The following is a 25,526-nucleotide window of genomic DNA, read 5'->3' as shown; positions in this document are numbered from 1 at the left end:
CAACTTACTTTCGGAAGAACCCCTCCCCCACCATTAGCCTTTTCTTTTATGTCGTAAGCTTCTTAAAACGTTACTAGCTTAAGTTCAGAATAAAATCACGACTTTCAACGGCTAATTTCAAAAAAAAAATGTTTTGAACGCTACTAACTGAATTTCTTTCAATGCAGTTTGCAATTTGGAGACGGAATTGTTTTTGTTGAGATAAGTGATTTCAATCATGCTTTTTATTTTAGATTTAAAATATTAACAACTCCATTTTATTTCAGTATTTAATTTGTGTATTTCTGTTTTATTAAATGCTAGCTTTTTTCTAGTCCAATACCGGCTTCCATCTTATCTCGAAATTACTTATAACGGCACCAACTTACTTTCGGAAGAACCCCCCCACACCATTAGCCTTTTCTTTTATGTCGTAAGCTTCTTAAAACGTTACTAGCTTAAGTTCAGAATAAAATCACGACTTTCAACGGCTAATTTAAAAAAAAAAAATGTTTTGAACGCTACTAACTGAATTTCTTTCAATGCAGTTTGCAATTTGGAGACGGAATTGTTTTTGTTGAGATAAGTGATTTCAATCATGCTTTTTATTTTAGATTTAAAATATTAACAACTCCATTTTATTTCAGTATTTAATTTGTGTATTTCTGTTTTATTAAATGCTAGCTTTTTTCTAGTCCAATACCGGCTTCCATCTTATCTCGAAATTACTTATAACGGCACCAACTTACTTTCGGAAGAACCCCCCCCACCATTAGCCTTTTCTTTTATGTCGTAAGCTTCTTAAAACGTTACTAGCTTAAGTTCAGAATAAAATCACGACTTTCAACGGCTAATTTAAAAAAAAAAATGTTTTGAACGCTACTAACTGAATTTCTTTCAATGCAGTTTGCAATTTGGAGACGGAATTGTTTTTGTTGAGATAAGTGATTTCAATCATGCTTTTTATTTTAGATTTAAAATATTAACAACTCCATTTTATTTCAGTATTTAATTTGTGTATTTCTGTTTTATTAAATGCTAGCTTTTTTCTAGTCCAATACCGGCTTCCATCTTATCTCGAAATTACTTATAACGGCACCAACTTACTTTCGGAAGAACCCCCCCCAACATTAGCCTTTTCTTTTATGTCGTAAGCTTCTTAAAACGTTACTAGCTTAAGTTCAGAATAAAATTACGACTTTCAACGGCTAATTTCAAAAAAAAAAAAATGTTTTGAACGCTACTAACTGAATTTCTTTCAATGCAGTTTGCAATTTGGAGACGGAATTGTTTTTGTTGAGATAAGTGATTTCAATCATGCTTTTTATTTTAGATTTAAAATATTAACAACTCCATTTTATTTCAGTATTTAATTTGTGTATTTCTGTTTTATTAAATGCTAGCTTTTTTCTAGTCCAATACCGGCTTCCATCTTATCTCGAAATTACTTATAACGGCACCAACTTACTTTCGGAAGAACCCCTCCCCCACCATTAGCCTTTTCTTTTATGTCGTAAGCTTCTTAAAACGTTACTAGCTTAAGTTCAGAATAAAATCACGACTTTCAACGGCTAATTTCAAAAAAAAAAATGTTTTGAACGCTACTAACTGAATTTCTTTCAATGCTGTTTGCAATTTGGAGACGGAATTGTTTTTGTTGAGATAAGTGATTTCAATCATGCTTTTTATTTTAGATTTAAAATATTAACAACTCCATTTTATTTCAGTATTTAATTTGTGTATTTCTGTTTTATTAAATGCTAGCTTTTTTCTAGTCCAATACCGGCTTCCATCTTATCTCGAAATTACTTATAACGGCACCAACTTACTTTCGGAAGAACCCCCCCCACACCATTAGCCTTTTCTTTTATGTCGTAAGCTTCTTAAAACGTTACTAGCTTAAGTTCAGAATAAAATCACGACTTTCAACGGCTAATTTAAAAAAAAAAAAATGTTTTGAACGCTACTAACTGAATTTCTTTCAATGCAGTTTGCAATTTGGAGACGGAATTGTTTTTGTTGAGATAAGTGATTTCAATCATGCTTTTTATTTTAGATTTAAAATATTAACAACTCCATTTTATTTCAGTATTTAATTTGTGTATTTCTGTTTTATTAAATGCTAGCTTTTTTCTAGTCCAATACCGGCTTCCATCTTATCTCGAAATTACTTATAACGGCACCAACTTACTTTCGGAAGAACCCCCCCCACCATTAGCCTTTTCTTTTATGTCGTAAGCTTCTTAAAACGTTACTAGCTTAAGTTCAGAATAAAATCACGACTTTCAACGGCTAATTTAAAAAAAAAAATGTTTTGAACGCTACTAACTGAATTTCTTTCAATGCAGTTTGCAATTTGGAGACGGAATTGTTTTTGTTGAGATAAGTGATTTCAATCATGCTTTTTATTTTAGATTTAAAATATTAACAACTCCATTTTATTTCAGTATTTAATTTGTGTATTTCTGTTTTATTAAATGCTAGCTTTTTTCTAGTCCAATACCGGCTTCCATCTTATCTCGAAATTACTTATAACGGCACCAACTTACTTTCGGAAGAACCCCCCCCCCACCATTAGCCTTTTCTTTTATGTCGTAAGCTTCTTAAAACGTTACTAGCTTAAGTTCAGAATAAAATCACGACTTTCAACGGCTAATTTAAAAAAAAAAAAATGTTTTGAACGCTACTAACTGAATTTCTTTCAATACAGTTTGCAATTTGGAGACGGAATTGTTTTTGTTGAGATAAGTGATTTCAATCATGCTTTTTATTTTAGATTTAAAATATTAACAACTCCATTTTATTTCAGTATTTAATTTGTGTATTTCTGTTTTATTAAATGCTAGCTTTTTTCTAGTCCAATACCGGCTTCCATCTTATCTCGAAATTACTTATAACGGCACCAACTTACTTTCGGAAGAACCCCCCCCCACCATTAGCCTTTTCTTTTATGTCGTAAGCTTCTTAAAACGTTACTAGCTTAAGTTCAGAATAAAATCACGACTTTCAACGGCTAATTTAAAAAAAAAAATGTTTTGAACGCTACTAACTGAATTTCTTTCAATGCAGTTTGCAATTTGGAGACGGAATTGTTTTTGTTGAGATAAGTGATTTCAATCATGCTTTTTATTTTAGATTTAAAATATTAACAACTCCATTTTATTTCAGTATTTAATTTGTGTATTTCTGTTTTATTAAATGCTAGCTTTTTTCTAGTCCAATACCGGCTTCCATCTTATCTCGAAATTACTTATAACGGCACCAACTTACTTTCGGAAGAACCCCTCCCCAACCATTAGCCTTTTCTTTTATGTCGTAAGCTTCTTAAAACGTTACTAGCTTAAGTTCAGAATAAAATCACGACTTTCAACGGCTAATTTCAAAAAAAAAAATGTTTTGAACGCTACTAACTGAATTTCTTTCAATGCAGTTTGCAATTTGGAGACGGAATTGTTTTTGTTGAGATAAGTGATTTCAATCATGCTTTTTATTTTAGATTTAAAATATTAACAACTCCATTTTATTTCAGTATTTAATTTGTGTATTTCTGTTTTATTAAATGCTAGCTTTTTTCTAGTCCAATACCGGCTTCCATCTTATCTCGAAATTACTTATAACGGCACCAACTTACTTTCGGAAGAACCCCCCCCCACACCATTAGCCTTTTCTTTTATGTCGTAAGCTTCTTAAAACGTTACTAGCTTAAGTTCAGAATAAAATCACGACTTTCAACGGCTAATTTAAAAAAAAAAAATGTTTTGAACGCTACTAACTGAATTTCTTTCAATGCAGTTTGCAATTTGGAGACGGAATTGTTTTTGTTGAGATAAGTGATTTCAATCATGCTTTTTATTTTAGATTTAAAATATTAACAACTCCATTTTATTTCAGTATTTAATTTGTGTATTTCTGTTTTATTAAATGCTAGCTTTTTTCTAGTCCAATACCGGCTTCCATCTTATCTCGAAATTACTTATAACGGCACCAACTTACTTTCGGAAGAACCCCCCCCCACCATTAGCCTTTTCTTTTATGTCGTAAGCTTCTTAAAACGTTACTAGCTTAAGTTCAGAATAAAATCACGACTTTCAACGGCTAATTTAAAAAAAAAAATGTTTTGAACGCTACTAACTGAATTTCTTTCAATGCAGTTTGCAATTTGGAGACGGAATTGTTTTTGTTGAGATAAGTGATTTCAATCATGCTTTTTATTTTAGATTTAAAATATTAACAACTCCATTTTATTTCAGTATTTAATTTGTGTATTTCTGTTTTATTAAATGCTAGCTTTTTTCTAGTCCAATACCGGCTTCCATCTTATCTCGAAATTACTTATAACGGCACCAACTTACTTTCGGAAGAACCCCCCCCCACCATTAGCCTTTTCTTTTATGTCGTAAGCTTCTTAAAACGTTACTAGCTTAAGTTCAGAATAAAATCACGACTTTCAACGGCTAATTTAAAAAAAAAAAATGTTTTGAACGCTACTAACTGAATTTCTTTCAATGCAGTTTGCAATTTGGAGACGGAATTGTTTTTGTTGAGATAAGTGATTTCAATCATGCTTTTTATTTTAGATTTAAAATATTAACAACTCCATTTTATTTCAGTATTTAATTTGTGTATTTCTGTTTTATTAAATGCTAGCTTTTTTCTAGTCCAATACCGGCTTCCATCTTATCTCGAAATTACTTATAACGGCACCAACTTACTTTCGGAAGAACCCCCCCCCACCATTAGCCTTTTCTTTTATGTCGTAAGCTTCTTAAAACGTTACTAGCTTAAGTTCAGAATAAAATCACGACTTTCAACGGCTAATTTAAAAAAAAAAAAATGTTTTGAACGCTACTAACTGAATTTCTTTCAATGCAGTTTGCAATTTGGAGACGGAATTGTTTTTGTTGAGATAAGTGATTTCAATCATGCTTTTTATTTTAGATTTAAAATATTAACAACTCCATTTTATTTCAGTATTTAATTTGTGTATTTCTGTTTTATTAAATGCTAGCTTTTTTCTAGTCCAATACCGGCTTCCATCTTATCTCGAAATTACTTATAACGGCACCAACTTACTTTCGGAAGAACCCCCCATCCCCACCATTAGCCTTTTCTTTTATGTCGTAAGCTTCTTAAAACGTTACTAGCTTAAGTTCAGAATAAAATCACGACTTTCAACGGCTAATTTAAAAAAAAAAATGTTTTGAACGCTACTAACTGAATTTCTTTCAATGCAGTTTGCAATTTGGAGACGGAATTGTTTTTGTTGAGATAAGTGATTTCAATCATGCTTTTTATTTTAGATTTAAAATATTAACAACTCCATTTTATTTCAGTATTTAATTTGTGTATTTCTGTTTTATTAAATGCTAGCTTTTTTCTAGTCCAATACCGGCTTCCATCTTATCTCGAAATTACTTATAACGGCACCAACTTACTTTCGGAACCCCCCCCACCATTAGCCTTTTCTTTTATGTCGTAAGCTTCTTAAAACGTTACTAGCTTAAGTTCAGAATAAAATCACGACTTTAAACGGCTAATTTCAAAAAAAAAAATGTTTTGAACGCTACTAACTGAATTTCTTTCAATGCAGTTTGCAATTTGGAGACGGAATTGTTTTTGTTGAGATAAGTGATTTCAATCATGCTTTTTATTTTAGATTTAAAATATTAACAACTCCATTTTATTTCAGTATTTAATTTGTGTATTTCTGTTTTATTAAATGCTAGCTTTTTTCTAGTCCAATACCGGCTTCCATTTTATCTCGAAATTACTTATAACGGCACCAACTTACTTTCGGAAGAACCCCCCCCCCACCATTAGCCTTTTCTTTTATGTCGTAAGCTTCTTAAAACGTTACTAGCTTAAGTTCAGAATAAAATCACGACTTTCAACGGCTAATTTAAAAAAAAAAAATGTTTTGAACGCTACTAACTGAATTTCTTTCAATGCAGTTTGCAATTTGGAGACGGAATTGTTTTTGTTGAGATAAGTGATTTCAATCATGCTTTTTATTTTAGATTTAAAATATTAACAACTCCATTTTATTTCAGTATTTAATTTGTGTATTTCTGTTTTATTAAATGCTCACTTTTTTTTTTTTTTTTTTTTTCATTCCTCGTACATATGTTTATTTATCTACCGAGTTGATAGCAAAAATTACGAATTATACTCATTTTTAGTGCGTGTGAGGGGTATCTATCACCATACTTTCCCTTAAACACGTCTGTTGGACTTTTATTAAGTACAATACTTAATAGTTTTTTTTTTTTTTTTTTTTTTTTGTTTAATGGAGAGTAGAAAACGCATTGTGGATGCGTTATCGGCAGCTCCTGTTACTCTCGCTTCTTCTTATTTGTCCCTCAGTCTTCATTTTTTAAATGAGTGATTTTTCGGACAAAGGGAGAAGAAAAAGCTGTTTTCTAGGTTGGCAGTATTTTTGCGAACAGTTTGCTGAGATGGCGGAAATTTTCTGTTTCTATGTCTATCCTTGTAGCCATGTCACTAGTAAGGGTGCTGGAGGTAAACGTTTTGTCTGGGCTGACGTTATCCGCCTGATAGTCAGGGACCCGAACCTTGGATTAACCACTAAGGAGGCTGTCCTATCAGCAGGTGCAAAGTACTGGGGCTGCTGTATTGCCATTTGGTGAATGGATTCTGGACCATGCAGTAGCTTCTGGTGGGGCCTCTCGATGCCATACTAGTGGGTAATTGTTACGGCTTTACCTTATCATTAGCTACAAATAAAACAAAAATTCTTCGTTTCTTTTTCTCTCTTAATTTCCCCTCTCTGTCCTGCTCTAAGTAAATCTGTCGACCTAGTCCACAAATTCCAAAATTTCATCATGACAAGTTTCAAGAAAAAATACACGATTAAACCCGGTTCTCCAACTTCCAACGTAGACCCCTACTACCATGTCTCCTTCTCCAACATCAGGGGTCTTCGTTCTAACCTTCCAGAGGTTGAAACCCAATTACAGGAGACTAAACCAGACCTTTTATTTTTAAGTGAAACTGGCATTGGACAGGCTATTTCCCTAGATGAGTTTGCAATTTCAGGATACTCTAACTTAACTTCTAAAACTGACCCCCAAGATCGTCATGGGCATGGAATATGTGCCTATATTAAAGATAGCTTTCCATGTGGGAGGGACATCTCCAGGGATGATCCTAACTTACCCTATATGTGCTTCCGGGTTGCTTTAGCTCACACTACTGCATTTATATTTACTCTCTATCGCCCCCACAACAGCGGAGTTACTATCTTTCAAAGCATATCTGAGAAAATTGACCAAGTCCTTTCTACTTATCCTTCAGCTAACATTCACATATGTGGAGACTTCAATGTTCACAACGTCGAATGGTTGACCCACTCAAACAAGACCGATGATGAGGGGAGGTTCTGTCATGATTTTTCCATTGCCTATGACCTCACTCAGATTGTTCAGGAACCTACCCGTGTGCCCGATAATGACGGCCAGTATGCGAGCCTACTAGACCTTTTTCTCACAACTTGCCCTGAACTATGTTCAGTTTCTGTTCTGTCGCCTCTTGGATCTTCCGACCACTCTGTTGTATCAATCAAGATAAAAATGAAATATAATAAGTCCCCAGACGTACCTCTTCATCGTACAGTATATCGATACACTAAGGCTGACTGGGATAGCTTCCGTACATTTATATCTGATCTACCTCTGCATTCCATGTTTAAAAAGGATGTGTCCTCTATAGTATTAGACCTAACTGAATGGTTAATTGTAGGTATTGACCATTTCATACCCTCTAAAAAGTTTCAGCAAAAACCTAACAGCCAGCCATGGTTCTCTCCAGAATGTGCTGCTGCCATTGCGCACAGAAATCACTTTTTCCACTGCTTCAAACGTAATAGATGTATGGAAACTAAAGCCGTTTTCAGGACTGCCAGCAACCATTGTAAGAAAGTAATAAGGAACACAAGAGTGTTGTATGCTCAATCTGTTAAGTCCAAAGTAGCTGAGCAGCGGCTTGGTTCCCACCAGTTTTGGCAAATAGCAAACAGAATCCTGAACAGAAGCGTGTGCTCCATCCCAACTATTATCAATGGACCTGAGGTAATCTCGTCAGCATCTGACAAAGCCAAACTCTTTGTCAAGAACTTTGCAGCTAATTCTACCCTTTGCGACCAAGACCGGCAACCCCCAATATTTCCTCCTGTATCAGAAAACACGCTATGTGATATACGTATATCTGTATGTGATGTTGCGAAGCTAATCAAAAACCTTGATTCGAGTAAAGCAACTGGCCCTGACGGTATTCCAATTATAGTACTCAAAAAACTTCAACCTGAATTAGCGCCCATACTTACAAAACTGTTTAAACGTTGTCTTAAGGAGAATAGTTTCCCATCTCCCTGGAAAATCTCATCAGTATGCCCTGTATTTAAGAATTCAGGTGATCGCTCATCCCCCTCTCAGTACAGGCCAATAAGTCTCCTGTGCGTCATGAGTAAGTTGCTAGAATCTGTGTTAAATACAGAAGTAATCAAACATCTCAACAAATATGACCTTCTTAGTGACACTCAATATGGTTTCCGTTCTGCTAGATCTACAGCAGATGTCCTTACAGTTATATCGCATAGGATTAGCAAATCTCTCGACGGTGGCAATCTTTCTAGGGCAATTGCTCTTGACATATCTAAGGCCTTTGATAGGGTATGGCATAAAGGTTTACTTCATAAGATCGCTAGCTATGGTATAGCTGGAAAAGTCTTCTCAATTATTAAATCATTTCTCTCTGATAGGTTTATAAGAGTAGTAGTTGAGGGGCAAAAATCAGAAGCTCACAGTATTAATGCCGGTGTCCCTCAGGGATCCATCCTGGGCCCAACTCTTTTCCTGATCTACATTAATGATCTTCCAAATCATATCCTTACATCATTTGTAGACATTTATGCTGACGACACTACCATTTATGGTAGCACATCTAAGACAGTAAACGACCAAGTTCTCTCCAATTCTCTCTCCTCTGATCTTGAGCACGTAGTACAATGGGGAAAGGAGTGGCTGGTTACTTTTAATGCATCTAAAACCAAGCTTCTCTCTTTACATCATCAACATTCTAATTCACATTTGTCATCAATTGAAATGAATGGCTCTCGTCTTCAGGAGGCCTCAAGTTTTGACAAGCTTCTGGGCTTGACCATTACTCCTGATCTTAAATGGAACACGTATATCAAATCTGTTGCCAAGGCCGCTGGAAAAATGGTGGGATCTTTCTATCGATCCAGTAGATATCTCACTGCTGATGCTATTCTCTACCTATATAAGAGCCAGGTACGTCCAAGGATGGAATACTGTTGCCACATCTGGGCAGGAGCTGCTAGAAAGGACTTGTCCTGCCTTGATAGAGTTCAAAATAGACTTCGTAGCCTCGTAGGAGATGTCCTTTTCTCCTCCTTGCAACCTCTATCTCACAGAAGGGATGTTGCGAGTTTGTCTCTGATGTATCGTTATTTTCATGGAAAGTGTTCGACTGAGCTTCAATCTATGGTCCCCCCTCGCCAAACTTTCACAAGAAACACTCGTCTAGCTGTAAACACTATCAATAATTTCCCCCACTCTTTATCTGTGCCTAAACCTAAACGTAGATTCCATGAACAAAGCTTCTTTCTTAGAACTGCACGCCTGTGGAATTGTCTTCCGTTTTCCTGCTTTCCGGCTGACTACAATATGGTTGTGTTCAAGTCTAAAGTAAATAAGTTCTTGATGAGCCGTTCCATATAAGTTATCAAATTTACCAAATTTTCATTACTAATGATTACTATATTGACCAATTTCTACTGTACACTCTTTAACCCTTATCCTTGAGTGGCCTCTGGGCCTTGATAATGTGGCGACGCCTTTGTAAAAAAAAAAAAAAAAAAAAAAAAAAGTTAAAATATTCTCTTTTCCAAACAAGCAGATTTTTCTGAAATGTTAAATTCGATATCTTATGATTTATGAAAACATTAAACAAAAATTTCACAAATTTTAATGTGTGTGATGTTCTTATCACTATTTGCTAAACAATCCAGATAAAAATAATTCTTCACACATATATGTCTAATAATTTTGTGTGCAGCCGTTTTTGTTGTCTGCCACATAAGGGAATAATTGTCTATAAATTAATGAAAATGATGGTCAATTATTCATTGAAAACATTCAATCAGGAATATCTGCAAATGAAAAAAAATGAAATTTAATATTTTTATATCATTATTTATTTTAATCGTGCCAACAAAACAAGACACATAACTTTATAAAACATGTAAAAATCACAGAAATAAACACTTAATTCACATTAATATGGTTTAAATGTTAAATACTATTCATAATATTTTGTAATAGATAAATTAATAATGAATAATCTATCTACGTCACTTCCTGATTCTCATATTTCACTCTCCTTTCCGCTGAACGCTCGACCAGTACAGATGTGACAAACACCGCTCCATTGGAGCCATGAGGCACCACCGCGTGCTGACTAGCCAGTCAACCGCAAGTAACGTTACTCATCTTTCATGAACTCTATTTCTTCTATCATTCTTTCCTGTATATTTATGCAATAAAATCGCAGTTGTTTCGTTGATATATAACGGTATATTTTCGTCTTCATTATGCGACCTTTTGTCTTTTCAATTCCTCTACCATTAAATACATCCATCCAGTATTACACACATGGGGATGGGATCGTCTAACACACTGTAGAGCGTCCTGTCCCGAACAGGTATGTTACCCAACATTACTGCAAATAATAAAAATGTAATAATTTATTATATGAAAGGCAAAATGGCTGCTCACGTTTCTGTGTGTCCATAAAAATATTACTATTAATAATAAACTAATATATAAAGCTACTAATAGAAATAAAATAATTTCATGATACAAGAATAATGTTCATAATAAACTAATATATAAAGCTACTAATAGGAAAATATAATAATTTTATGATACAGGAAATAAAATAATTTCATGATACAAGAATAATGTTCATAATAAACTAGTATATAAAGCTACTAATAGAAAAATATAATAATTTTATGATACAGGAAAAGTTAATTTAAATACTGAATATACTTTTAAAATTAATAATCCAAATCAATATATAATTCAGTTACTTAACAATGGATACAAATATGGTCTTGTAAAGTAGATTTCATTTCAAGTCACATGTGTGAAAATATATTGTCGTTTACTTATAATGTTCTTGATATCTGTATTAAACTTTGTTCCTTCTTATACATATTAGTATGTCTTCAATGTTTTATCTATAACAAGTTTTTGTTTTACTGGTTTTATACAGTTGCAAGTTTTACTGTTTTTACTAGGTTTCGGATTTTTACGCTTTTGAAAACATTTTAATTCGCTGTAAAATTGCGTTTCAACCCAAGAAAATAAGTGAACATATTCTTCTTTGATGAACTAATGTAAAGTCTGATGATTTTTTTGTTTTATGCCATTCAATGAAACACATGTAAGACGCAGTAATTGAAACAATACACATGTGAATTAAATCTTTAATAAAGTTACATATGCTCTAAAAGTGTAAATCATTTTCATTGAGCTTAATAAACTGCTGTAATTCATAGATTGCCTTAATTATAAACGAATATTTGTTTTAACAAAAACACATGCGCGCATGTATGAAAATCTTAACGCAATATTTACCATTGTTATAATGAGATAAATATATCTAGGTTCATCAGAAAACGTTTGCTTCTGCCTTTCCAAAGCACATGCATATACTGTATATATGAATATGTAAGTTTATCAAAACTATCGAAAAAACCTACAAAACTAAGATTACCATATGTATTGTGCATTGTTGCCAAATATGGCTTCGAGCAACTACCTGTGTCTGTATTAAACTGTGTATTTTCGTAACATTTGTTAATGCTCATATAACATTTGTTAATGCTCATATAACATTTGTTATACTCATATAACATTTGTTAATGCTCATATAACATTTGTTATACTCATATAACATTTGTTAATGCTCATATAACATTTGTTATACTCATATAACATTTGTTAATGCTCATATAACATTTGTTATACTCATATAACATTTGTTAATGCTCATATAACATTTGTTAATACTCATATAACATTTGTTAATACTCATATAACATTTGTTAATGCTCATATAACATTTGTTAATACTCATAATAGCGAATTTAATACAACGGAATTGTTGTTTTTTACTTTTTATTTTTAGATTTCACAGTTCTTTTCATCCAACAAATCATTTCATCCAACGTTTTTGAATGCATTATTTATCATTCCCATATTTTATTATACAAATGATATAAATAGTTGTAATAACCGATTATTGCAATTTTATTTTTATATAAACGTCTGATAATACATATTTATATACCAAAAAAGCCATCGAAAGGTGTTAATTGGTTACAACATTACAGAATTGATATCCTTATTAGTTATTTTAATTTTTATTAAAATATTGTTTTATTTTTGAAATCCAACAAATTGTTACTCAACAGATTATTTCATCCACATTTTTAGTGTATTTTTATTCTTTATATATATTTTTAGTTTCTTTGTAATTTTTCATCCTAATTATTTTCACCTTTTAATAATATAAATTATTAAAAAGTATTAACGCTGAAAAGTTAGTATGAATTTAAATATGACCTGTAAAATTCAACTATTAAACTCATGATCTACGAACTAAACTTCTTTCTTTCTTTCATGATATTAATGTTGTATCTATAGCCAGTAGATATTTTATTGTCTGTGTAACCTTTTTAATTCGCTTTAAAATTACGTTTCATTTACTTTTTTTTTTAACTGAATTTTGTTTTTAAACCCTTTCTAATCAGCTTTAAAATTACATTTCTTTTTTGAACCAAGAAAAAAGTTAACATTTTCTTCTTTGATGAACTGATGAAAAGTCTCATGATTTGATTGGTTTATCCAGTGAAACACATGAAAGTGTAAATCATATTCATTCAGTTTAATAAACCTTTGCAGTTTTAAGATATTCTTATTGAATATATACATTATAAACTTATATCTGTTTTAAGGAAAATGTGCATATGTGTGCACGCGTGTGCGTGTGTGAGAAAATCTTTATGCAATATTTACCATTGTTATAATGAGAGAAATATATAGTATTCTCTCAACGTACATACTCCCGATCAATCGAACAAGCATAACCATCTAATTAATTTCCTCTATTGATGCTTGTGAGACTTCTACTGTTTGAGGCAAAAAATTTAGAAATTGGCGTTGGAATGTTTTACCTTAAAATATTTGTTCATTGTTAATTCATCCGAACGTTAAAATTATTTGTAATCATAGATGTTTAACTTATAAGCGAGTTTAATGTTTTATATTTAAATATTAGTAAGAAAAATTTTTTAAATTATTATTAACATATAACAAACATTTAACCTAATTATATTATTTTGATTTTCAGCTAAACATTTTTATAACAATACAACTACCACATTTTTCGGAATATTTTTTAATAGTTTTTCAGACGTAATAGCACACAAAATACATTTTTTAGCAGTAAAACTACGTTGGATTCGATTGTAAACATTTACCATTTATTTTTTCTTTATTAAGTTTCTGTTAAGTGCTCATTTTATATAAACGTAATAAAAGAATCATTTAATGTAAACGTAATAAAATAATCATTTTATCTAAACGAAATAAAAGAATCCTTATTATATTATTCCAAAACCTAGAACATTTTTGGGTTTATTTTACTATACACATAGATTTGACAAAGTTGTCACAAAACTAATACAGAACAAATAAACGTTATCAAAGTTCCTTTTCTACCTAACTGGATATGTTTTTGGTGTTTATATTTAATGTAATATGTTTATTCAACTCTACAAACATACAGTGTTTACCGATGTATTGGAAAATTTAAAATGGCGGCCGACTCTCTCTTTGACACGGTAAGTTTGAGAAAAGGAGTTAAAAATTTAAAAAAAAACTAGACAAAATACGGCTAGAAACTAGCTCAATATATGTTACCGTGACATAGGCTGACTAATATTCGGCGGGTTTTTAACAGTATTTTGTCCGTTTTTTTTTTATTTATAACTCATTTTCCCAAACTGAACGTGTCAAATATATCGGTAAACACTGTATGTTTTTCGAGCTGAATAAACATGTTACATTAAATATAAACACTAAAAACATATCCAATTAGGTAGAAAAGTTACTTATCTTGCCTTTGATAACATTTATTTTTCTATATTTGTTTTGTGACAACTTTTTCGAATCTATGTGTACAGTTAGGCACCGCCAAAAATGGCCGCAAAATCAAGTTGTTGTTGTTTTTTAAAACTAAATTACATTTATTAAAATCAATTATTTCTGAGTAACTTTTTTTTTCCAGAAAGATAAAACCCTGAATTTTATCATATAGAAAACAGAATAATGTAAAACTTTTTCTACTATTTTTAATTCAATTTTAAATGTTAAATTTTCCCAAAAAGTTAACAATTGGCATTTTTTGTCTTGCACAAAAAAACGTACTTAAATATTTAAAAAAAAAAAAAGGTTTTTGAAATAATTAATTAATTTATTTATTGTCTAACTAAGATTTAGGATGATTTTCTAAGAGAATATGCAAAAATATTATAATATAAGTACCTGAATTTCAAATAATTCCACTTATTCATATAGGTAACCAGATATCTCGCGTCGATCTAGAGTTTATATCGACTCTGTTTACGTTTTGCGTTTGATAAGAAGAAAACTATGGCAGAGCAAACAGGCCAAAAAAACTTATTTTTCAGTGACGAAAATTTCAATGTATTATTAAGCTGAGGCTGGCCAGTACCAGATGGGTGACCATTTGTATGAGTTTGGTTTTTAATGTGTATGTGTGTGGGGGCCAGGCTCCCAAAAATGGGGGGGGGGCAATTTAAAGCAGAATAAAAAAAATTATTTCAGCGCGTTTGGTCCACCGTAGTCGAAAGGCGGCAAACGTTTTCAAACGGGATCGAAAAAAATGATGCTATTTTTAACACAAAGGGCACAATATTTATCGAATTTTTTTTTTTTGTATCGATTATTCAAAGCATGCCCTGTTTAATAATGGTCATGCATTATTCGGCTCGCTAAAAAAAAATTGTTAATTTATTTATCAAAAATTTTAAAATGACTTTTTTCGTATAAATATTAAAAAATTTTTGTTTTGTTTTGCTTAACTTAAATTAATTATTTTACTTAACATATTCACCGAATTTCACACTTCAAAACTCAAAAGCGGGATAATTAAACACAATCGAAGTTCTGATATTCAGACGTCAAAATAAGGTATGCAAACAAGTTTTTTTTTTTAATCTATAATTCTGTCCTTACAACAACACAATATGTTTGTTCAGTTCCAGATGATTATTTTAAGCATATTTGTTCCCACTTCAAAACAAGGGGGGGGGGTTGTAAGCAAAAAAAAAATATATATATATAAATATCGTTTATGAAAAATAAGTACACTGTTATAAAGTTCATTCTTCTCCTAATAATCGCTAAAAATTTCGTATTGATCGGATAATTACCTGATTTTTGGTAGATTTTTAAAAAGACGGTCCGTCAAAAAGTACTGACCTGCCCGCCCCCCCCCAGTTTTGGCGGTGCCTAGTACAGTAAAACAAACCCAAAGAATCTTTAATCCATTATTCAAAGCCTAAAACATTGAATAAAATATCAAAATTCAAGCGGAATTCTCTAGTGACCTAATAAGTAAATTAGGACCGAAACCTTTTTCTAAACACACACACACACACACACATATGTGTGTGTGTGTGTGTGTGTGTGTGTGTGTGTGTGTGTGTGTATGTGTGTATTAAATACCGAAAGAACAGTTTGCGTTCAGTTGTTTTACAATTCAACCAACTTCGAATCAAATTATTGTGTTTATGGTAAACATTAGGATTTTCGCAGAAATCACGTAAATTTTACTTAAATAAACACATTTTTATTCACGAAATCAATATTTTTATTGGATTGCAATAAAATTAAACCCTTTTTTATGTTTAATATTATTTTAAGAACCAATATTTTTGAGGGAGATTGAAAAAAAAGTGTTTCAGTTTATTTTAAAAGTTGTTGAATGGGATTTTTTTAAAGCGTAAAAAATAACTTACCTTTCATATTGGATTGCAATAATAAAAAAAAAAAGAAACTTATTTCAATATTTAAGATTATTTTAAAGTTGTTGATTAATATTGTTGTGAAGTGAAAAAAACTTACCTTCCATTCCAGGAATTTAATACGAAAAAAACAATCGTTTTTCTTTTGTGTCCAACGCAGAAAATTTGTTTGTTTATTAGAATTTCTTAATATAATCTTTAGTAAATTGATACAAATTTTGTTTTGTGTGTCCAATTCATTAAACAATTAAATATATGAAAATATGAAAGAATCAAAATAAAAAAGATGAAAAACACGATTTAAACGTGAAATAATATCAACTGCTTCAGACCAAAGAACTTATGTTCATCGTAAAACGGTGTAATCATTATTTTGTTCCTCGTGTAAAAGATTGAACATTACATTATTATTTGGATTAGTCGAACTACTGTTTACATTCAAGATGAGAACAGTAATCCAAATAATCCAAATATAAAAAAATGCAAAACTGAATATTTCACATAAACAATTCAAAAAGGAAGGAATTGAACAAATAGCGAAGTCAATCAAATAACAAAAACTAGATTTGAACCAACAAAAAACAAAACAATAATCACATTATTACATTATGAAAATTACGAATTATTTTTATCAGATTCGATTCCGTTAACTTTACGATGACCTTAACTTATAATTCCAGACTTAAACCTGATTTTTCCATGCAAATAACATCAAGCGACTTACGATGCAAGTGTAGTACCTGTTTCTAGTTTGTTTGCGCATTTCAAACGTGTCACCTTCACCATTTTGGCTTTACTTCTAATGTTTTGCGCCCTCCCATGTATTACCTCCTCCTTTGATAGAGAAGTAATGCCATGTTGTAAAATGTCCCGACTCGCAGATGTGAATATGCGAAAAGAAAATATAACAGAACACAAATCGATACTTAACAACCATCTGCTCTCCGTGTAATTGGGTTAAACGCTAATTATATATATATATATATATATATATATATATATATATATATATATATATATATATATACATATATAATATATATATATATACATATATATACATATATATATATATATACATATATATATATATATATATACATATATATATATATATACATATATATATATATATATACATATATATATATATATAATATACATATATATATATATATATACATATATATAATATATATATACATATAATATATATATACATATATATATATATATACATATATATATATATATACATATATATATATATATACATATATATATATATATATATATATATATATATATATATATATATATATATATATATATATATATATATATATACATATATATATATATATATATATATATATATACATATATATATATATATATATATATACATATATATATATATATATATATATATATATACATATATATATATATATATATATATATATATATTACTCACTCAATGACTTTACTTCGCGAACAAAGATTCTTTGAAGGTGGTTGTCCACGTCAACTGCAGGCACGTTTGTGGATGAGCACAATGCGAGACAAGCAGGCTCGGCCACAGCGGCTGCATTCAAAAGTTCCATCAGGTGCGGTTGCTGAGCCTTCCTGAATCTTCCTCTTGTAACGCCTTTCGCGCATGATCTCTATGCAAGAGAATTCAAAGGAGGTGACACGGTCTGCGGCAAGAGTAGACCACTGGCGTTGGTCAATGTGGCAGGTTTCAAGTGAATTCTTCAGAGAGTCCTTGTAACCTTTCTTCGGAGCTCCTCTATCACGGGAGCCGGTGGATAGTTTGCTGTAAGGAGTTATCTTGGGCAGTCGGTGATCCTCCATTCTGGAGACATACCCCGCCCAGCGCAGTTGTGACTTTAGCAGCATAGTCTCGATGCTGGTGGTCCTCGCCTGCTGGATGACCTCAACATTGGTGACGTATTCATACCAGAGTACATTGAGGATGGTGCGGAGACAGCGCTGATGGAAACGCTCGAGGAGTCGCATGTGATGGCATTAGGTTACCCATGTCTCAGAGCCATAAAGAAGGGTTGGCAGTACTACGGCTCTGTAGACACAGATTTTTGTGTCCTTCCTCAGGTGTTTATTCCGCCAGACTCTGTTGTATAGTCGGCCAAAAGCACTGTTCACCTTGGCTAGTCGGTTATCGATTTTCTTGTCGAGCTTTGCATCTGAGGTGATAGTGCATCCCAGTTAGGTGAACTGGTGTACTGTCTTTAGCTCGGTTTCACCTATGGTGATGGGGGAGGGTTGTACTCTTCCCGAGGAGCGGGCTGGTGGAGGACTGGAGGACCTCTGTCTTTTTCATGCCTACCTCGAGTCCAAAGAGCTGGGCAGCCTTTGCGAAGCAGGATGTGAGATGCTGCGTGGCTCTTTCGGTATGGGCAACAAGGGCTGCATCATCGGCAAAGAGAAGGTCTCGAATCATATGCTCGAAAGTCTTTGTGTGGGCTTGCAGCCTTCTGAGGTTGAACAAGCTGCCGTCAAGGCGATATCGGATATAGATCGCATTGTCATTGTCGTCAAGGTCTTCGGTTGCATGTTTAAGCATCATACTAAAGAAGATGCTGAACAGTCGGTGCTAAGATGCATCCCTGTGTCACGCCGTTGTTGATGAGGAAGGGTTCTGATAGGTTGTTGTTCACTCTGATTTGGACGCTCTGATTCTCATGCAGCTGAATAATCATGTGGAGGATTTGGGGGGGGGGCAGCCGAGGCGCTCTATAATCAGCCAAAGCCCTTCTCTGCACACTGTATCGAATGCCTTGGTCAAGTCCACAAACGTAATATAAAGTCCCCTGTTCTGCTCTCGACATTTCTCTTGGAGTTGCCTGAGGATGAAAACCATGTCTGTTGTGCCCATGTTTTCTCTGAAGCCACACTGGGTTTCTGGGAGATGGTCTTCCACGATAGCAGGTATCAGTCTGCACAAGAGCACACGGGCAAGGATTTTACCTGCGATAGAGAGCAGGGTGATTCCCCGGTAGTTTGAGCAGGCCAATCTTTCCCCCTTGTTTTTGTATAAGGCAATGATGACTGAGTCGCGGAGGTCCCGTGGGAGTTTTCCTTTCTCCCAACAACACGCAAGGAGTCCATGGAGCTTGATGTGCAGTTCGGGACCTCCATATTTCCAGATCTCTGGAGGGATCCCATCAATTCCTGGAGCCTTGCCGCAGCTCAAATGTCTAATGACCTCAGTGAGTTCCTCCATGGAAGAAGGCTCATCCAATCCCATTTTAGTTGGCAACTGAGGAATACGGAGTATTGCTGAGTCATTATTGGTACGGTCGACTCCGAACAGGGTCTGAAAATACTCTGACACACGACTCAGGATGGATGTTACGTCCGTGAGGAGTACCTGGCCGTCTGCACTGCGCAGAGGACTCTGCACACGGTGTGTGGGGCCATACACTGACTTGAGGGCTTCATAGAAGCCCTTATAGTCACCAGTGTCTACGCACTGTTGAGTTTTTATTACGAGGTTGGACCACGACTCGTTTTGTATACCTATGAGCTTTTGCTGGAGGATGCTGCAGCTATGACGGAAGGCTGATCTCCTCAAAGGACAGGATGGTCGAGCCAGCTGGGCCCGATGGGCCGCTCTCTTTTCTGCTAATAGGTTATTTATTTCAATGTTGTTCTTATCAAACCAGTCCCGGTTCTTTTTGGTAGAGAATCCCAGGAGCCTCTTCAGATGTCTGCAGGATAGCTGTTTTCAGTTGATCCCAGAGTAGTTCAGGTGAGGGGTCTATTTGGCTACTGTCGTTTTCAAATTTATTTTGCAAGCTTGCTTGGAAGACGGCTTTTACCTCGTCTGATTGTAGCCTGCTATGGTTGTACTTTTTTCTGGGTAGTCCTCCCTTCCTTGTTATGGGTTTAGGGCGTATTCGGATGCGGATTCTGCAACGCACTAGGCGGTGATCAGTATGATATTATGCGCTGGGCATCACTCGGGTATGTAAGACGTCTCTGAGATCTCTTTGGCGAACTAGAATATAGTCTATGAGGTGCCAATGCCTGGACCGAGGATGCATCCAGGTTGTCTTTAACTTGTCTTTTTGCTGGAAGATGGTCTTGGTAATGGCAAGTTGCAGCTCCATGCAAATCTTCAGCAGTAACCGCCCATTGTCGTTGCAGTTTCCGACGCGATGCCTGCCAAATACACCCCTCCATGCATCTGCGTCTTGGCCCACTCTGGCGTTGAAGTCGCCAAGGATAATCATCTTGTCCGCTGGAGGAGTGCGCTGCAGGACATGGCGGAGCTCTGAGTAGAATATGTCCTTTTCTTCAGATTTAGCTTGAAGAGTTGGGGCATACACACTGAGAATCGTGGCATATTCCTTGTTCTTTAGTGGGAGCTGCAAGGACATAATGCGGTCAGAATGACCAGTTGGCAGGCTTTCTAGTGTGGAAGCGATGGATGTTTTCATCATGAAGCCAACGCTTGAGTGATTCCCCTCTGTTGCAGGCCTCCCTGACCAGAAGAGTGTGTATCCAGCGCCGTGTTGCTGAAGGCTGCCTTCCCCCGAAAAGCGAACCTCGCTAAGGGCAGCGATATCTATATCCAGTCTGGACAGTTCAAGTGCAATCAGGGCAGAACGGCGCTCTGGCCTGTTGCTGTCGTCTTTGTCATGCGTGGTTCTGATATTACACGTTAACAGATAAGTAATAACATTGTTTTATTCAAGTATTATTGTTTCAGTAATACTTGAATAAAATAATTCAATAATATTATAACAGCCGAGTAGAAACAACATTAATACGTGAAGCAAGAGAGAGAGAGAGAGAGAGAGAGAGAGAGAGAGAGAGAGAGAGAGAGAGAGAGAGAGAGCTAACGTTACAATCTAGGCGAAAAGGAATACCGCATGATATGTTCGTAGGGTCTAATGTGAGTAGATTTATTTTTTATGTGTTCATGTATACATATATATATATATACATACATATATATATATATATAAATTTTATTATTATTATTATTATTATTAACGTTATGTATATATATATATACCTTTAGTTATATACGTATACATATATATAGTACTTTTATTATTGCTGTTGTTGTTATTATTATTGTTTATTATCGTTACTAATATTATCATTATTTTCTACGATATGTGCACATCCCAACAAATGTCAGATGTAGCCTTTGAACATTGAACGACATGCACAAAGCCGTTGCTCGTAACAAGAGCCGTTTAATTATCAAACGTCTTTTCTTTTAACTGCATTGAACAGATAATTGCGCCTCACATAAGTGAAGGGAGCCGATACGCAAACAAACCGTAGAGAGGAAGGACCCGAAATGGTGCGTAATCTCTCCTGATGACCCAATATTATCTATAAGACGAAATACCCACAAACATGACTACATAAAGTTTTAAAAGATATGCTATGAAATACCCCCCAAAAGCACCATCCTATAAAACATAGATGAGGAAAGTCATAGAAAGACGCTTTATATCTCTCTTAACATTAACTTTATCCGAAAAGAAAACAGTAAATTTTTGTATGTATTTTTCAATTGCATTTTTATAACTATTTCTCGGTTGAATAACTTCAATGGTCTGCAAATAAAATTATTTTATCACTGTATAAATTTGTATATTTATAAAAGATTGAACTTTTAAGGATGAATAATAAATTTGTTCACGCTGTTTGATTTCTAAGCGTTCATCTAAATCAATAATAGAAATTTCTCGTTTGTATAAGAATATTGATAAGATTTTCACTGTAAAATCAGTAAATATACATTTTTATGTTGATATCAGTTTACGATTGTAGCAGTCTATGAATAGACATAATTGTACTATTTGTCATAGGAAGTTGATCATTGACAGCAGTGACTTCTTAATCGTGATCCTATTACATAACGAATCTCTTAGAACACGTTTTTATGATAATCTTAAAACTGATTGAACTTTGAACTGATGTTAAATTGCATGTTTTATTCTTATTAAAAGAAAATTTCAAACATCAGTCACATATTAGTTTGAGATTTCAGACAACCAAATACTTCTGTCTAATCTATGTATAGGTACAATCACCAAAAAAAATTAATCTAAAAATTAAAAAAGACATGTATATGGCATATTAACAAAAAATGACAAATAAAAAAAAAACTAAAAAAACTTCATTCAAATTTCCATAGAAAAATAAGTGTAAAAATAATTGATGTTTTGAAACTTTCGACGATAATGAATTATGTCAAAATACCAAATAAAATAAAATGCACTTTTTTTAACTAAAATGTTTTGAAACTTCCGACGATAATGAATTATAATGTCAAGATATTAAATAAAATAAAATGTACCTTTTTAATAAAAAAATACATAAATATTTAAAAGCTATTGAAGTTTACACGCATCTTAAAGCACACTTTAACACACATGTTAATTTTCACAAAATATATGGATGACACGAATTGTAATAATTTCGTTTAATTAATTTAAATTTTCTGTATCATAAAATGGTATGCTTATTTGAATCCTGTCGAAATATATATTTGGATAGGAGGAAACGCTATTGGTCCACAATGATCATCGTTTATCCTTATGCTGGTCCCACAACTGCTTTCTATCATAACAGGCCTGCTTATTTAAATAGAATAATTTTCACAAAAAATATGGATGTCACGAATTGTAATAATTTCGTTTAATTGCAATTTGATGTATCATAAAAGGTTATGCTTATTTAAACACAATAGTTTTAAAAGTACACAATGAAAAACATTTTCAGTAAAAAGTTCGGATTAAACTTGATAGTCGTTTTCATATAGTAATGCACTAAATTTATTGATATTTTTAATAATACAAAAATACCAACCATGAAGGCGAAAAGGAGTTTCGAGTTAAAATAAAAAACAAAAGAAAACAAGCAATTGCTTTTCTGAGAAAAGAACAAGAATCGTGTTATATGTAGTATTTAAAACAAAAAGAAAAAAAGAAAGAGAAAATTGTATAAAATAATTTTTATTTAGTTTCCTTCGTACGAGGGCAGTTAAACACTAGTGTTCTAAATGTGGGGAAAACTATTAGGTTGACAAGAAAGCTTTTGCGGTTTTAAACTGAGATGAGCATATCTCGGCTTAAGTAAAACAAATATTGATTGAAATAAAAACCATTAGAATCAACACTTTTGCCAACGTTAAACAAGTGTATGATAGGCCTCACTGTTTCTAGGTCGAATTCAATGCCATTTTGGCGCGTGTGTATAACCACAAAACACATTTTCTTTTAGAGACTGGTTCCTTCGCTCAACTGGTTTTACATACCCTCATCACCTGGGCTGTATCTGGTCGCATTCGTTGACTGTGGTTTGAAGCGATTTCAGCCACTCTGCATATGTTTACACTCTGTTTCGTGGACATCGTCAGATTCCCAACAAGCACCTTTCAAGACTGTAAGAGAAACAATCACGAACTCACCCATTCTTACATCAGTTGCGTTTGCATGTAGGTCAATATCAGTGGAAGAACACACACATGCACAAATTGAGAAGTAGATAGGTTCATAAGAGTAGTATTTAAGGGGCAAAAATCAGAACCTCACAGTATTAATGCTGGTGTCCCTCAGGGGTCGATCCTGGGCCCAACTCTTTTCCTGATCTACATTAATGATCTTCCAAATCATATCCTTACATCATTTGTAGACATTTATGCTGATGACACTAACATCTATGGTAGCACATCAGCACAGTAAACTACCAAGTTCTCTCCGCTTCTCTCTCCTCTGATCTTGATCACGTAGTACAATGGGAAAAGGAGTGGCTGGTTCCTTTTAATGCATCTAAAACCAAGCTTCTCTCTTTACATCATAAACATTCTGACCCACATCTGGCATCAATTGAAATGAATGGCTCTCGTCTTCAGGAGCCCTCAAGTTTTGACAAGCTTCTGGGCTTGACCATTACTCCTGATCTTAAATGGAACACGTACATCAAATCTGTTGCCAAGGCTGCTGGAAAATGGTGGGATCTTTCTATCGATCCGGTAGATATTTCACTGCTGATGCAATTCTCTATCTATATAAGAGCCAGGTACGTCCAAGGATGGAATACTGTTGCCACATCTGGGCAGGAGCTGCTTGAAAGGACTTGTCCTGCTTTGATAGAGTTCAAAATAGACTTTGTAGCCTCGTAGATGTCCTTTTCTCTTCCCTGCAACCTCTATCTCACTGAAGAGATGTTGCGAGTTTGTCTCTGATGTATCGTTATTTTCATGGAAAGTGCTCGACTGAGCTTCAGTCTATGGTCACTCCTCGCCTAACTTTCACAAGAAACACTCGTCTAGCTGAAAACACTATCAATAATTCCCTCAACTCTTTAACTGTGCCTAAACCTAAACGTAGATTCCATAAACAAAGCGTCTTTCTTAGAACTGCACGCCTGTGGAATTGTCTTCCGTTTTACTGCTTTCCGGCTGACAACAATATGGTTGTGTTCAAGTCTAATGTAAATAAGTTCTTGATGAGCCGTTCCATATAAGTTATCAAATTTACCGAATTTTCATTACTAATGATTACTATATTGTCCAATTTCTACTGTACACTCTTTAACCCTTATCATTGAGTGGCCTCTTGGCCTTGATAATGTGGTGATGCCTGTGTAAAGAAAGATGCTGGCAGTTATATATGGTCTAGAAAAATTCCACCACTATACTCAACAAATAGAAGTGGTAGTTTTGACTGACCACAAGCCCCTCGTCTCAATCAGCAAAAAGCCACTATCAACAGCACTAAAACGGCTACAGAACCTCCTGCTATGGGCACAGCAATACAATTACGTACTCCAATATAAGCCAGAGAAAGATATCTCATTAGCAGATATGCTTTCATCAGCACCAACAAGTAAGCCAGTGTTGGATGAAATAACATCAGTGAATAATCTGACAATGTAACCAGTACAAAAACACATGAGATTCGCCAAAAGACAGTTGAGGTTTTCAACATGAGAGCAGTCGTATTATTTATCCAATTGTTTTCTTTATGTACTTTAGTGTCCCCCATAGAGTGGCCTCCAGAAGTTTTCAACATCTGCTGGAGTTGATGGGAAGCTCACCTTTATTTTTTCTCTAACGAGGCCTCTATAAACAATTCTTGGGTTTGTGGCAAAAGTCTATTTGTACTTTTTGCTTTAAAGTTTTTTTTGTGCAGCTAAGGCTTTTATTTCAGCCTGATTTTCTGACATCTGCGCTGGGTTTTGGAGGGAATAGTAAGTTTTAAACGTATTCACCTGGGGTTTACCAGGACAGGAATGCAGATATCTGGGCAGTTTACTTTCAGATTTTATTTATTTCTTGTTGCAGTTTTCGTTTCCAGGCTTGGTTATATGATTTAGTCTCCATGTTTCCATT

The 25,526-nt window shown here is 33.7% G+C and overlaps 1 protein-coding gene across 1 annotated transcript; it reads right to left on the bottom strand.

The window, feature by feature from the left end:
• Nucleotides 1–20,106: 20,106 nt before the first annotated feature.
• On the bottom strand, nt 20,107–23,627 carry LOC145270347 (protein CFDP2-like). The gene is made up of 2 exons (XM_080125997.1): nt 23,611–23,627; nt 20,107–20,815 (listed from the first exon to the last, which is right to left on the bottom strand). Exons 1-2 carry the CDS (start codon nt 23,625–23,627, stop codon nt 20,107–20,109), a joined length of 726 nt encoding a protein of 241 aa, XP_079982123.1.
• Between the last annotated feature and the right edge of the window lie 1,899 nt (nt 23,628–25,526).

This window comes from Euprymna scolopes, chromosome 46, assembly GCF_053919585.1.
Source record: "Euprymna scolopes isolate OS-2025 chromosome 46, ASM5391958v1, whole genome shotgun sequence".
Classification (NCBI taxonomy): domain Eukaryota; kingdom Metazoa; phylum Mollusca; class Cephalopoda; order Sepiida; family Sepiolidae; genus Euprymna; species Euprymna scolopes.
Note: the sequence above shows the minus strand (reverse complement) of the source record. Positions and strands in the feature narration are given on the sequence as shown.